The 14,815-nt window shown below is 41.3% G+C and overlaps 1 protein-coding gene across 1 annotated transcript; it reads left to right on the top strand.

The window, feature by feature from the left end:
- The first annotated feature begins 7,529 nt into the window (after window positions 1-7,529).
- Window positions 7,530-11,104, top strand: UQCRFS1 (ubiquinol-cytochrome c reductase, Rieske iron-sulfur polypeptide 1). Its single transcript, XM_084533162.1, has 2 exons — window positions 7,530-7,767; window positions 10,300-11,104. The coding sequence occupies exons 1-2, from the start codon at window positions 7,560-7,562 to the stop codon at window positions 10,908-10,910; spliced, it is 819 nt and encodes a 272-aa protein (XP_084389288.1). The 5' UTR covers window positions 7,530-7,559; the 3' UTR covers window positions 10,911-11,104.
- The last annotated feature ends 3,711 nt before the right edge of the window (window positions 11,105-14,815 follow it).

Here is a 14,815-nt window from a genome sequence, read left to right as displayed (position 1 = left end):
TGAAAGTGTGAGGGATTTTTCATGCAATGTGAAGGGAGAAAGGAAAAGAAAGGGAGAGAATAGTTTCCCTTGAACCAGTGCAGGTATTAGCTGTCCTGGATGGTGCTCCAGGCAACACCCTCAGCCTCTGGCTGGTGCCTGGCTGAGCAGCTTTTGATGTTGCCCCAGGCAGTTAACATCTAGCCGTTGGCTTCTGCTTGGTTGGACATTTTTGTTGCCATCTCTGATTTGTGTGATCAGATCTTATCCATTTCAGTTATATGTGACTCTTTTTGTCCATTGGGAAACTATGTAAATCTTTGACATAATGCTAGGCTTGGTCTTTTTATTATTTAATTCACTGTAATGGTTTTATTCTCTTTTCTCTCTACAATAGATTTGGAAAATCCTATTCCTCTTGCCCATTCCACTTTCTTCATCAGCTTTTCAGCTTTTCTGTTTGTTCGCTAGTTTTTTTTGTTTGTTTGTTTGTTTTTGTTTTTTTGTTTTGTTTTTGTTTTTTTTTTTGGTTGGAGGGGACAGGAAAAATTCTTTCTTCCTATTTCTCTCATTTTACAATCAACAAGTTGAGAGACTCTGCCAGATCTGGATATTCCATGCCTCAAGGCAACGTATCTTGGCCTTAGCAAACAGGGATGTAAGAGATTTAGAATAAGACGGGTCCTAAAGCTGCGTACTCCTGCCTATTACTCCTGCATTAACAGAAAGAGGGCTAAAAAGCTGCTGCCAGACTTCTTCTTTTCTCTTGGTACTTCAAATTATTGCTTGCTTGGTTGGGACAAAAATAAATAAATAAATAAAAATTTAGATTTAGACTGTAGCAGTGAAGTGCTAGCACTTCAACTAATTGGGGAGTGGCAGAGAAATGTTTGACCAACTGACTGTTAGAAGATTTTTCTCTCCTTTTTACTATCCATTTTTGATCCTCACTTTTTGTATACTTTTCTTTTGGTTGCATCTTAGTACTTTTCTGTGTGATAGGCCAACCTCAAAGAACAAAAATATATAATTATCAAAAGATCTCTATAATTTTATCATTAAACAAACTGTATTGGGTACACAGTTGTACACAAAATTGTATTCAAATTTATTTAGCAGCTTCCCTAGTACCCCAACACAAAATTACATCACTGTGAGGAACATTAATTCTGCAGGGGAACAAACTGCAAACATTGGGAGCCACTCTATCAGCAGGGTGTTTGTATCTAAATAGTGAATGAATTGGAAGGCTTCATCTAATGCCGACAGGCTGCAGACCCCAACACAAACCACTACATTAAGGCACATCCCCTGTTTTGGAAAGTTCACACAAGAAAATTACAATGCAGCTATACAAAGACTGTTAAATAAAAAAATAATAATAATTAAAAAAAAAAAAAAAGTATGAAGTACTCTTGCAAGAAATAGCTTTTAAAGGAAAGGCTACCTAGTGGAAAGAAAGCATCATGACTTCCAGAAACTATTCTCCTTGCTCAGCATACTTTGAGATCATACATCCATGTTCAGCAATGGCACCATGCAGACACCAGAGCAAGGCAACAACATTTGCACTGTATTTCACAAGACTATCTAAAAGCTTCTAAGTAATCAGGTTTCTCTCACTCTTTAGTAAACAATGAGCATGTAAGTTTGAATTGTAGAGAGTTACAGAGTTGTAAGTGACTTTTTAAGTCCGGGTCCCCTACTTCAGCAGGAGCACCACGAGCAGGCTGTCCAGCGCTGCGTCCAGTTGGGTTTTGAGTATCTCCACACCCAGAGACTTCACAATCTCTCTGGGCAACCTGTTCCTGGATGCTGGACTGGGCAGCAGCATCTGCACTCTCCATCTTATAGATGTGAGACCATGCAACATCACTGGAGAGGATAAAATAAATCACCTGGGCCACAAGGCACTTGTTCTCAGTCATCCTCTGCAGCACAGCATGAAAAAACTCATCTTTCAGCGTGATGAAGCAGGGCGTACCTTCTGCTTTGTTAGCAATGCACAACAAGGGGTTTTTTTTGTTTGTTTGTTTGTTTTCTTTTCTTTTCTTTTATTTTCTTTCTTTCTTTCTGAAAAATCTCATTCAGGGAGAAATGAAATGATCATCAATGCAAAACCAAAAAGCAAATGCAAATCCTGCAGTCTCCAGTTCAGTAGTGCTGACTTTTCAGAGCATAAAAATAATGCAAGATAGCGAAGAACTCAAAGAACCATAACCGTCTGGTAAGATCAGATTGCCCAGGGTGACCAATCCTTTAGCAAAAACCCAAGCAAGTTCTGCAGTTAATATCTAAAAAACACCTAAGTGTAAGAATAAAATAGTACATAAAGAAAGGCACTGAAGCACCACTGCATATGCCCAAAGTCCTTACAACAATTCGCTGCAGCTATTTCATAACACTGCAGCTTTGATGTATGATAGCATTTGTATTAGCTCAAAAAGAATTTTTAACTTTAAAATGACAGGAGCATTAAGCAGCATACATTTTCACAAGGCTAACACATTTGTGAAGGTGCAAAAGCAGTCACAGAGGTCTGTTTAGATGGCTTAGGCAAAACCGTATTGACATTTAACTTTCAGATTTGGCTGGCAAACACTTGCTCGCTATTGCTGCTTAGGAACATAAGCCTGACAGCGCTTCTCAAAGAAGCACCTACGTACTGGAATATGCTTATTTTGAAGCATTTGAAAATTAAATTTACTCTTTTTTGTACTCTGATAACAGAAGAAGGTGCCTTTTCTGCTGAAATATTTTCACATTTTAATCATATTCTGACCACATTATATTTTTAAATCCACCTTATGTTTTAAAAACGTTTATGATCATGTTTTCCAAATAAATGACAGCTACCTCATTTTGTCAAAAGTCTCTAGAAGTAGCAAGCACATTTTGCCAAGTCTCTGGGAGTAGCACTCAGACAGAAAAACATATTGTAAAGCTACCTCTGCCCCATCCCGAACAACTGAGATGTATTGGTGAATTCAGATCATTTCTCACTGTCAAAGCTTAGAATCCTTTAAAAAAAACAAACATCTACAAGCACTAGCTCAGATGCTCAGTCTCACGGTGAAACATCAATTATCTTCAGCATACTAAAATCTGGTGGCCTTGGAAGAACTTCCTCTTGCCCTGTTACTACTTTTTGATTCTGATCACGTATTTACTATGATCATGGTAATTCTGTAATCCATTTGAGAACAGAAAATAAGATCATGTTTCTTTAGGTCTTTTTCTGTAAAACGAAATATATATTTTTTTTAAATTTATGCCGTTAAATTGGCAAAAACATGGGTCCTTTCTAATTTTCTCTTTCCTGTATGAATATGATTTACTTCCACCTCCACATTGATTCATAGTCCCAGTAGTTTCTACAAATTATCTTTCCTCTAGAATAACACCACAGTACCCTACGATTACCACTTCACTACTAACTATGGTTACCAGCAGTACAGTGCACTTAGTTGGGTAAATCATTATCTATACAGGCTTAGATGTGAAAAACTTGCTGGGAAAGAAATAAATTATAGATCAATACCACTGGAATGGGAAAGCTCCATCCTACTTAATTAGAACAACCATATTTCAATGCATTTCAGACACCAGTTAAAAAGACTCAGTGAATTACTTATATGAAAAAGTCAAACCCTTAAATAAATCTTAATAGGGCCAGTCCCTAAACTACCATTCCACTGAGACATCTTTTAAAATGCACAATCATAAACTAACTTAGCAATAGCATCATTAGCAACAGCTGAATTTCACAATAACTCCCGACATAGCCAGTAGGAAACACCAAAGCTTCACAGCCTTATATGCATGGACTGGGTTGGCTAGGTGAAAAATCATGCTTAGAGTTTTACATAATAGTTTAGCTCACATTTCTTCCTCAAAACCTCTTTGCCAAGTTTATTTTGCATTTTGGGAAAATTTTAGAAGCTTGAAGAAGTGAAAAGGCTTGACTAGAGCAAGGATTTAACTACCAGTGCATCCACCTAGTATTCCAAGATGAACTTTACTCTTAGAAGTTGTGACAAGTACAAAATTGATGTTATAAATAAATGAATAATAAGAATAAACAGGTATTAATTTATTCACCATAGTTTTTATTGGAAGAATGCATCTTTCCTTTAGCCCAGAATTTGTCTGTGTGATACATTCATTCTCCTCTTACCCTTGCAGTTAACCCAAACGAGCTTTGGGTGAGAATATTGTCCAAAACCTTTAAGTGGTTACTACAGAGAATGGGAACCTTGCCTAGAGGAAGGACTTTGTCACGTAGCTGGCTTGGTGCTTCAGTGGAGTCCAAGACACTTGTTCTTTCCAGTGCTGCTGCCTGAGCAGAAGCCTGCCTGCATGTCAAGGCTGTAGCTCTGTGGTGGTAGCCAACTAACAGCTTCCCTGCTGCAAAAGGAGGAAAGACTACTATGGCATTCTTCCTCCTCACCTCTGAAAATTGCTGCTCTTCCTCAGAGTGTGCAGCCTGTATGTACCAAGATTCATTTTATGAACTAAACTACCACCTCCAGAATTGCCCTTGGGAGTGGATTCAGTTTTAATTTGCCTGGAGGATGCCATTTGCCTGTTACATGGAGGAAGGAGCTGACAGCAGCACTGTTTTGCTACAGATCATTTTGCAATGCAGTCAAAAGGATAAAATCACACTTATTATCTAATTAAAGAAACTAAACATACAAATGAATTGACATTTCTGTTTTGCATGTTGTTGGCATACCTCGTAAGAGGATGTTCTTTTAAAAACAATCTTATTTCCACATGAGAAGTTCTATGCAGTAAAACCATCAACCATTTGGGGACTACCCTTGCAGGTCAAGCCAAATCTGCAGCTATTATACTAGATTTAGAATATTCTTAATAGAAGAAATGTTTAAATTTACCAGAATACTTTCTGTAACATTAATAGAGTACTATGAAATACTTTGACTCGGCCTACAACCACACAGGGACAAGCAGCGTGCATGTCCAGAAAAAAAATCCCAAGAACAGAGCCTTTCATTTAGCTTTTTGTTACTCAAAAATACATTTGGAGCTTTTGGAAAACAACTCACTTTCTCTTCGGGAGAGCAACGCTGTACACTCTTCTGATAAATAATCTAAACCACTTCAAAGATTCCCCAAGTGTACTGAAATTTCTTCCCTTAATAGAGAAGTATTTAACATATGTGGGAGTGTTGGGGGAGAGTGTTTTTTTCTTAAGCTAACTGCACCAATCAATAGATGCAACAATAAACAAGCTTCCCACACCATCCGTATAGCTGAACGAAACCGATCAGAGTGAAGATGAAAATTGGACTTGTGTTTGCATCTCAGCCCATGTTACAGGGATAATTTGTGAACTGAGAATGGAAGAAATATATTTTTGGCAATAATCAGAGCTGCTGTGTTCCTTCACCCTCCTAATCACTGATGGTAAGAATGAGTTTCTGGGGAACCATATGACTTCCAGAGCAGCTTGAGCTCCACGCAGAACGTGCTGGTAAGCAATGGCACACACTGAAGCTGTGGCAGCTGCCCCATACCCCCAGAAACAGCTTTATAAACGTTAATGAGTGCATGGTAAAACCTGCTTCACGTTTTTCAAACATGATGTAAAATTTACCACTCACAAATGCCCTATGACATCTGAAAATTTTTAAGATCTTCACAAATTGCAACTGATATAGAACTATATATACATATATATTATAATAATAAACAGATAAGCTAAGAAAAAGGAAACAGAAAGGGCAAAAATCATACCCTGTGCCACAAATAGGAGAAATAATACAGGGCATGTTGTCACAGAATCACAGGATTGTCTAGGTTGGAAGAGACCTCAAGATCATCGAGTCCAACCTCTGACCTAACACCAACCAGTCCTCCACTAAACCGTATCGCTAAGTACAACATCCAAACGTCTTTTAAAGACCTCCAGGGATGGTGACTCCACCACTTCCCTGGGCAGCCTGTTCCAATGTCTAACAACCCTTTCGGTAAAGAAGTTCTTCCTAATATCCAACCTAAAACTATTCGGGTGCAACTTTAGCCCATTCCCCCTTGTCCTGTCACCAGGCATGTGGGAGAACAGACCAACCCCCACCTTGCTACAGCCTCCCTTGAGGTACCTGTAGAAAGCGATAAGGTCGCCCCTGAGCCTCCTCTTCTCCAGGCTGAACAAGCCCAGCTCCCTCAGCCGCTCCTCGTAGGACTTGTTCTCCAGGCCCCTCACCAGCTTCGTCGCCCTTCTCTGCACCCGCTCAAGCACCTCCATGTCCTTCTTGTAGCGAGGGGCCCAAAACTGAACACAGTACTCGAGGTGCGGCCTCACCAGAGCTGAGTACAGGGGGACAATCACCTCCCTAGCCCTGCTGGCCACACTGCTTCTTATGCAAGCCAGGATGCTGTTGGCCTTCTTGGCCACCTGAGCACACTGCTGGCTCTTATTCGGCCGACTATCAACCAATACTCCCAGGTCTTTCTCCACCTGGCAGCTTTCCAACCACTCATCTCCCAGCCTGGAGCACTGCTTGGGGTTGTTGTGCCTAATTTTGTCCCTGCACAGCCTCACAACATCCTTATAGTCCTCCCATGTGGCCTGCCCTCTTTTCCAAAGATTATAAACCCTCTTTTTTTTCTCCTAAGTTCAAGCCACAATTCTCTGTTGAGCCAGGCCGGTCTTCTTATACGCCAGCTCATCTTTGGGCACGTGGGGACAGACCGTTCCTGCGCCATTAAGATTTCCCTCTTGAAGAGTGCCCAGCCTTCCTGGACCCCTCTGCCCTTCAGAACCGCCTCCCGACTCTACCAACCAGTGTCCTGAGCAGCTCAAAGTCAGCACTATGGAAGTCCAATACAGCGGTTTTACTGGTCCCTTTCCTGGCTTCTCCAAGAATGGAGAACTACCATTTTATGGTCACTCTGTCCAAGACAGTTTCCAACCACCGCATCTGCCACCAGTCCTTCTCTGTGAAGAGAAGGTCTAGTGGGGCACCACCCCTGGTAGGCTCACTAACCAGCTGCGTCAGGAAGCTATCTTCCACGCTCTCCAGAAACCTCCTAGACTGCTTTCTCTGGGTTGTGTTGTGCTTCCAGGATATGTCTGGGAAGTTGAAGTCCCCCACGAGAACAAGCGTGGATGATTGCACAATTTCTGTCAGCTGCCTATAGAACTCCACGAACTACCAAGGGAGGAGAACGTGTAAACCCCTCCAAGATGTGCTGGGATCTCGTTGCTTTGTTTGGATCCCTCTGTACCTACAGGAGGGGCACCTGACTGCTCAGATGTCCCCGCAGTATTTCCTTAACCATCCTTTGAAAGATTCTAAAATTTCATGATTTCAATTTGCTTACAAATATCACCTGAGGCATTCTAAGGCAGGATTTCAATACCGCAAGGGTGTCGGGTGCCCCCGCACCCCCAGCGCCAAGCGCTCGGCCCCAGCGGGCCCGGCAGCCGCAGCCCCGCCCGGCCGCGAGGCGCGGTGACGGCGGCTCGGGGCCGGCCCCGCTGTGACGTCAGCGCGGCGCGCCGGCCGGGAAGGTCGCGGCGGTGACCGGGCAGCGCCGCAGCCGCCGCCATGTTGTCCGTGGCCGCCCGCTCCGGGCCCTTCGCGCCCTACCTGTCGGCCGCCGCTCACGCCGTGCCCGGCCCGCTCAAGGCGCTGGCGCCGCCGGCGCTGCGGGCCGAGAAGGTGCCGCTGGACCTGCGGCGGCCGCTGCTCTGCCGGGAGTCGCTGAGCGGCCGCGCGGCCCGGGGGGGGCTCGTCGCCAGCGCCAGCCTCAACGGTGCGGGGCGGGCCGGGCCGGGGGTGGCGGCGGGGAGCCGGGCGCGGGGCCTGCCGAGGGGCGGCCGGGACGGGCACGGGGCCGGGCCGGGGGCGGCCGCAGCGGCAGCGGGGCCCGTGGGGCGGGGGGAGGCGAGGCCAGTGGGGGCCCAGCGGCCTCGGCAGGGGCGGCGCGCACCGCTCGTGCTGGTGGAGCCCCGAGGGGCGCAGGGCTTGGCCCCGGTGCCGGTCTGTGGTAACGCGGAGGCGCTCGAGGGGCTGCGGGCTGGCGGTGGCTGGGGGGGCTGTTTGGCATCTGGAAGGGGCAGGGAAATCCCGATCAAGGTGCTGCAGTCAGTGCTTGCAGAATCCAGCTTGTGGCCAGAGGACAGTGGTTCTTTGCGAAACGGCAGTGTAGCCCAGCCCGTTGTTACTGTGGTTGTAGTCTCACAGGTGCGGCTTCTCAGCACTTGGAAACTGCGTCTGCTCTCATGTATATGTGCAGTGAAGGTGGTTTGCCAAAAGCAGGGTGACACGTATTTGCCAGCAGACATGATACCCAAGTCCCACCCTCAAGATGTATTTGACAGCATTGAGTTAATGCAAGACTTCAAGATTGTGGCTAATGCTGTGTTCCTCATGCATTCAGGGATGGGATGTGCCCACGGACATGCAAGCTGCAGCCTTTTGGAATGCAGCATGCTTCTGCTGCTGATGGCAAGCCAGCTGGTCTGAAGCACTCAAGCTGAGGGAGCTGAGATGTATTAGGCCAAAAAGCTCTTTAGAGGAACAAAGGAACAAATTTACATAGACTTAGTATGAGATACAAGAAGCGTGTTTTGAAAGGTTACTTTACTCCCCAAATGAAGGATCTTTTGTACCAATTGCATGTACGTTTTAAAATGGTATCCCCTACTCATTTCATAAAGTACAGAAAATGGATAGAAGTAGAGGGCCACTCCTATTTGTTTGATGTGCTGCATAAGCAGCCCTGTATTATTCTTAAGAGATAAAAACAGTGATATAGATATATATCACTGAGATAAGAACAGTGTTATTTCAAACCACACTTACAGGTTCAGTGCCTTCCACTTTTTTTTTGCAAGAACACAGGAAAGGACAAAAAGGTTGATGCTACTGCTGTTTTTTTTGATGCATACGTGGAAATCCGTAATGCCAATCTAGGGTCCCACTGTGGTATTAAAAAAGGGTGCATTCGAATTGCTGCAGTGTTTTATATTTCAGGAAACCAGTTTCTACTGAAGTGAAACTGAGCTTCCTTATCTGCTGATGTTGGGCATATAGCAACAGTTTGTACCATGCTGTAAACTAGGATGTTTCTGCAAGTCTTGGAGACTGCTGTGTCTGTAGTGATTAGAACCATAGACTTCACCTGACACTCAGCTGTAAAGGATATGTTCAGGTGGAAATTCTAGAGATCTATAATTAACATAGTTGATATATTGTCTTATTCTTAGCTTCAGTTAACATTGTCACACTTTACAATGAATATATTAAAAAAAAGTGATAAATTAGTATGGCTTGCTCTCAGAGAATTTTCAGTTTACTTTCTCTGCAATTAATATCCTAGAGCAAATACCTTCTCTTTTCTGAGTTAATTGTACATAAATGTAAATACTTTCCCCGTTATATTGGATATAGATCTGAGAGCTATTTTGAGTACTCTGAGCGAACGCTTTCTATTAACCTATGTTAACCTTGTGCCAACTGCTAGAAAAAACTAAGACTAAATAGTTCTTGTCAAGTAACAGAGGTTGTATTTTAGCAAATAATGCCCTTAGTGTGTTCTTTTCCCTAGCATACTAGATTTTTATTGAGGGAGGCAGCTTTCCTGCGCTGGAGAAGGTAATGGAAGGCCACATCTTGACAGTTTAGCACACTGGTTTGAAATGGGAATCTCGCAAATTTGGGAACTAGATACTGACTAAATTTATTCCTAATGACTTCTGTGTACCCAATCTGAAAAACTAGATACTGGAGTTTGAAAGATTTAAAAATCACTTACTGGGACAGTTAGCTTTGACAGCAGTTTAAACTTCTCTAAAGGGGGATGTCTGATCTGGCATTTTTAATCTTAAAAATGACACTGAAGATTATTAAGAGCATGGAAATGAAGTCAAAATAAATCAAATTTCTTCATACCATGTTTTTAAGGGAAATGTTTGAGCAGTAAGTATGTCTGTCTTTTCTCAGATAGTTACTGTATTCTGTAATATTTTTTCCTTGAAATTTGAAAAAAGCAACAACAAAAACTCTAAACCCGTAACTGCTTGCAGGTCCTACTATGTCCTTAACAGGTTTCATAACATTTTCACTGAATGGAATGGAATAATTCACAAATCACTTGTTATCTACCAAAAATACCGTCTAATAACCATTTGCTTACAACTTAGAATTGAAATGTATAATTACAGGAATGCTACCAAGACTTCGAAATAACTTACCCATCATTTGAAAAACGTAATTAAAAAATAACTAACATAAAATATATTTTAACTGAAAGTGTTGTCGTTTCATATTGTTTTTCTTGCAGCACCTGCCACCGTGCGTTGTGTCCATAATGATGTCACAGTACCTGACTTCTCTGCCTACCGTCGTCAAGATGTGCTAGATGCCACAGCATCTTCTCAAAGCAGCAGTGAAGCTAGAAAAGGGTTTTCCTACCTGCTGACTGCAACAACATGTGTAACTGCTGCGTATGCTGCTAAGAATGCTGTCACCCAGTTTATTTCCAGCCTCAGTGCTTCTGCTGATGTGCTAGCATTGTCAAAGATTGAAATCAAGCTGTCTGACATTCCGGAAGGCAAGAACATGGCTTTCAAGTGGAGGGGGAAGCCCCTCTTTGTGCGCCACAGAACCCAAGCAGAGATTAATCAGGAAGCTGAAGTTGATCTGTCTCAACTGAGGGATCCACAGCATGATTTAGACAGAGTAAAGAAGCCAGAATGGGTCATATTAATAGGTGTCTGTACTCATCTGGGTTGTGTACCAATTGCTAACTCTGGAGATTTTGGTGGTTATTACTGCCCTTGCCATGGGTCCCATTATGATGCCTCTGGCAGAATTAGGAAAGGTCCTGCTCCCCTTAACCTTGAGGTTCCAACTTACCAGTTTATTAGTGATGACGTAGTTGTTGTTGGCTGAATAATCAAGTGCTTGCTCGTTTTCTTGTTCTGATGAATGTACACTCAAAAGGGTTAACTGATCCTCTGGAATACTGTCAAACCAGATGATCCTGAATACACATTAGCTGTCTTGACTCAACCTGAAGTATGTTCGAATACTTCCCTATGTTCAATTGTAATAAAAACTTTGAGTGAGCACTCGTTCTATGATAATGTGTGTTTGTGTACTTAGTGTGTCTTGTCAAAGAGATACCACGGCATACCCCAAATATGTTTATGCAGCCCTCCTGAAGGGATGCTGATTCAATATTGATAATGAACTACACAGCCACAGCTTTTCCATACCATATATATTCATTACTTGTACTTAGTTTTTACTGCAGTATAGTAAGAAACACCTTTTAAAAAATCCTACAATGAACTTCTAACAGTGGAGTCAGTTTCAGTATAGAATCATATTAAATGCGATCCTTTTACTTCCAATGTATTTTTGTTTGTTTTTGAGGGAAGTGAAGGGAAAAATACATAAATACAAACGTGGAAAATTTATTTTACATTGTTCAGAGGCAGTGTATAGTTGTTTAGCTACTAGGGTAGCAATGTTAATTTTATGATGATGCAGACAAAAAGTAAATGTGTCATAGTAGAATTTCAATATATTTTTTTTTTAATTTCCAGATGAGGCTCAATGTTATACACACCTAAACATTAGATCATATACTTAGAACACTGGAAAATCTTTGACACTTCCACTAGAAAACTGAGAAAGGGAAACTCAACAGTGAACACTAAATTGTAAGAACCACTCAGTCTGGACTAATCTTTAAGGTTAAATGTAGCAAAAGGTTTATACATAATCAGACTTTTAAGACCCACATGATTTGTGTGAAAATAAATATTTCACATTGCTTATAGGCTAAGGTCAATAAAAGCTAAAACTTTGAAGTCTCTTTTACCTTAATGCTGACCCCTGGGCTATGGAGAAACAAATACAGCCTGAAACCAGTAGATTTAACTAGCATTGGTCTTGCCAGTGGTACAAAACAAAGTACTCAAAAACATGATAGAAAATTATTTAATAAATGTCTGTTTATGCAAGGGGGGAGGCTTTGTGCATACAAAAATTCTCCCCTCATGCCTACACTTTAACAGGTTATAGGAATAGCAAGATGCAGCTAAATAAGATCAGATTTATCTCTTAGGTTAGAGGCATTGGGGTTTTTTGTTAGTCTGGTGTTTAGGGCAGGAGGAGGAAGAGGATAATACAAGCAGTTTATTTTGTAACCATAGCTATTTTGTATAATTCATGTAGAGTGGGACACTGATGACAGCACCCTTTAGGCGACATTATTATTTGAAATAAAACAGAGCTTTCCTTTTGAATCGCAACAAGTGTGATAGAGCATTTCAGATGTCAGTCTGAAATGTCACCTGTAGAACACATCACCCCTGCCTTCAGAAGAACCTCTCAGTTGTGACAGTCTACAGCTGGGTTTTTCCCTCTCTTTTCAGTTCCTACTGAATGGTAATTTTGACTTAAGTACTAAAATACCAGGAGTTTCAGTAGCTTTTCTAGCAGTTTGTCTGGAATTATATATATCCCAAAGATTTGAAGTACACTGGGGTCTTTTGCAAGTTAGAATTAAATACCTGTAACAAGGTTTGGCTGATAGATTTCCCACTGGAGTACCTGATATCCATGATGGCATTGCAACTTTTGACCTAGCAATTACTCTTTCCCCACAACAGCATCAATTTTGACTGCCTGATAAGAAGACAGCATACGTACGGCAATATTATTTTTTTTTATACAGCTCGTAAGATGCTTTATTTTCTTTTTTTTTTTATTGGCCTTTAATATTTCCATAGCAGAAACAACTATTTATGGTTGTTTCCATTTTTTTTTAATACTTCTGCTTATGATTGCAGTACAAATTAAAAATATTACTCTCCTAGCCACTATACTTGACACTGGTTAAGAAGATGAGTAACTGCCTCAAAACTTCTGCATTGCTTCCACCTAAATAAAACATTGCTCTTGGCTCTCAAGGCATATCTACACTGTACATCTGATAGACAAACTCTGAGAAAAGAAAAATAACTACATACACATGTATATGTACCTGCAAATGAGTAAATGTCAGGCTCTTAAAATGTAATGATTTCATCATTATTAGGGTATCTTCTATACCAGCTTTTGAAAGGCTGGACACACATCCGATAATTTTAGGCCATAATTACAGTGTCACTCAGCTTGTCCTGCTCACTTCTCTTAACCTACTGGAAGAGTTGTTCTTGATCATTTAATTTAATTGAATGTGACAAAGATCTTCTTACCTTGTGCCAATCATTTTTCAGAAACATTTGTTTTTGAAGACAGTTTCCTATTTTGACAGATAATCTGTCCTTACTTCTAATTCACACCCATCAATGTGGGCCATTCTGACACACAGTCTATAAATCACCAACTATTTTCAGCCTGAATTTCTTGTCATCTCTAAGCTGCTCCACCGAGGTCACTAAAGGTTGTCATTGCTAGTGCTATTTATCTCCCAATTTTTTCATCCTCTACCTTTTCAGTTCATCTGATTTCCCTGATAAACATATTTCCACTTATGCCAGCAGGTCACCTGCTCTGCAGTAGATAACACATCCCTCAGCTGCTCACACAGAGAGCAGTGCCACTCCGTGGGCGCTGCACTGTGAGCACACTTAAAAACTCTGGGCCCTTCACTTCCACTGCACCTGTAAGCCCCAAAACAAAACAAAACAAAACAAAACAAAACAAAACAAAAACAGGACTGATGGGTAGATTAAAAGAAGTCTGGAAGATTAGTGGTAATGTCCTGGAGTCTTGTTTGAAATTGGGATTTTGATCAGGGGAAGCAAACAAAGTGGACTTAGCTTTAATAAGGTGCTGTGATCTTTTAGGAGCAAGTCAAGGAAACAAAGTTCAAATGAACGCATGGGAACTGACTGAAAAATAGTCCTTAAAGAGTAGTTAGCGATCACCGCCAGGCACAAATAGCTTTTGAAGGATGAAAGAAACAAGTGGGAGTTACAGGTTTGGGTCATATCAATATTGAGCGCTTTCAATAGCGAGTTGGGTAGTAGAATAGCAACATACTTAGATTTGAAGATGAAATTGAACAAGCAAAGGACACCAACATCTTAAAAGACATCACTAAAATGCAAGACAATTTCAATTACAGTTGCTCGCAAACTGAGAATGAATCAATATCATCATAGGGCTGTGGGGAAAAAAAAAAAAAAAAAAAAAGGCAAATGTCTAACTTGGATACAAAAATAGGGTTTACATGTTCTGTAGTAGCATTCATGAAGGTCCAAATGGAACCAGACATTTCTAGGAAACAGTGTTGGATATTGGAGAGACTCCAGAAGAGGAGGACAAGAGTAAGTAGAGGTCTAGAAAAGGTGAGCGAGAGAGAGGGATGAAGGAAGGAAATCAGATTGTTCAGCCTAATCAACATTGAGAAGATAAACGGTAACAGCCTCGGCTGATACAAGTGAAAACTATCAAGCATTATTCACATTTACCATGGACAGATAAAATAAAGGCTTTAAGTTGTAGCAAGGGCAGTAGAAGTAGGACATGAGAAAAAATAAAAAGTGTGAAGCTATCCTACAAAAAGTATGAAGAGTGCGATACTCTTTCAACCACATTGTAGCTGTTTGCATACAAACTGGATTAGTTCAGCCAAAGATCCTATGGAGAGAAAGCATGTTGTTTGCCCATTCAGTATGTCCTATTCTGTAACTTAAAATATTTTAAATGTTCTTCTATATAAGTTGGGGCAGACTTTATGTGCAAAGCCCACCAGTCTATAAATAAATATTGTTTTAAATAATCCTTTTTTAAAAAAACAAACAAACAAACAAACAAACAAACAAACAAAAAAAAAA

The sequence above is a fragment of the Aythya ferina genome (genome assembly GCF_964211825.1).
Source record: "Aythya ferina genome assembly, chromosome: 12".
NCBI classification, from domain to species: Eukaryota; Metazoa; Chordata; class Aves; order Anseriformes; family Anatidae; genus Aythya; species Aythya ferina.
Note: the sequence above shows the minus strand (reverse complement) of the source record. Positions and strands in the feature narration are given on the sequence as shown.

Bases quoted from the DNA above. Each gene is read 5' to 3' on its own strand.
- UQCRFS1 (XM_084533162.1), top strand. From the start codon at position 7,560: ATGTTGTCCGTGGCCGCCCGCTCCGGGCCCTTCGCGCCCTACCTGTCG. The intron at 7,768-10,299 runs GTGCGGGGCGGG...TTTTTCTTGCAG, and splicing joins CGCCAGCGCCAGCCTCAACG to CACCTGCCACCGTGCGTTGT.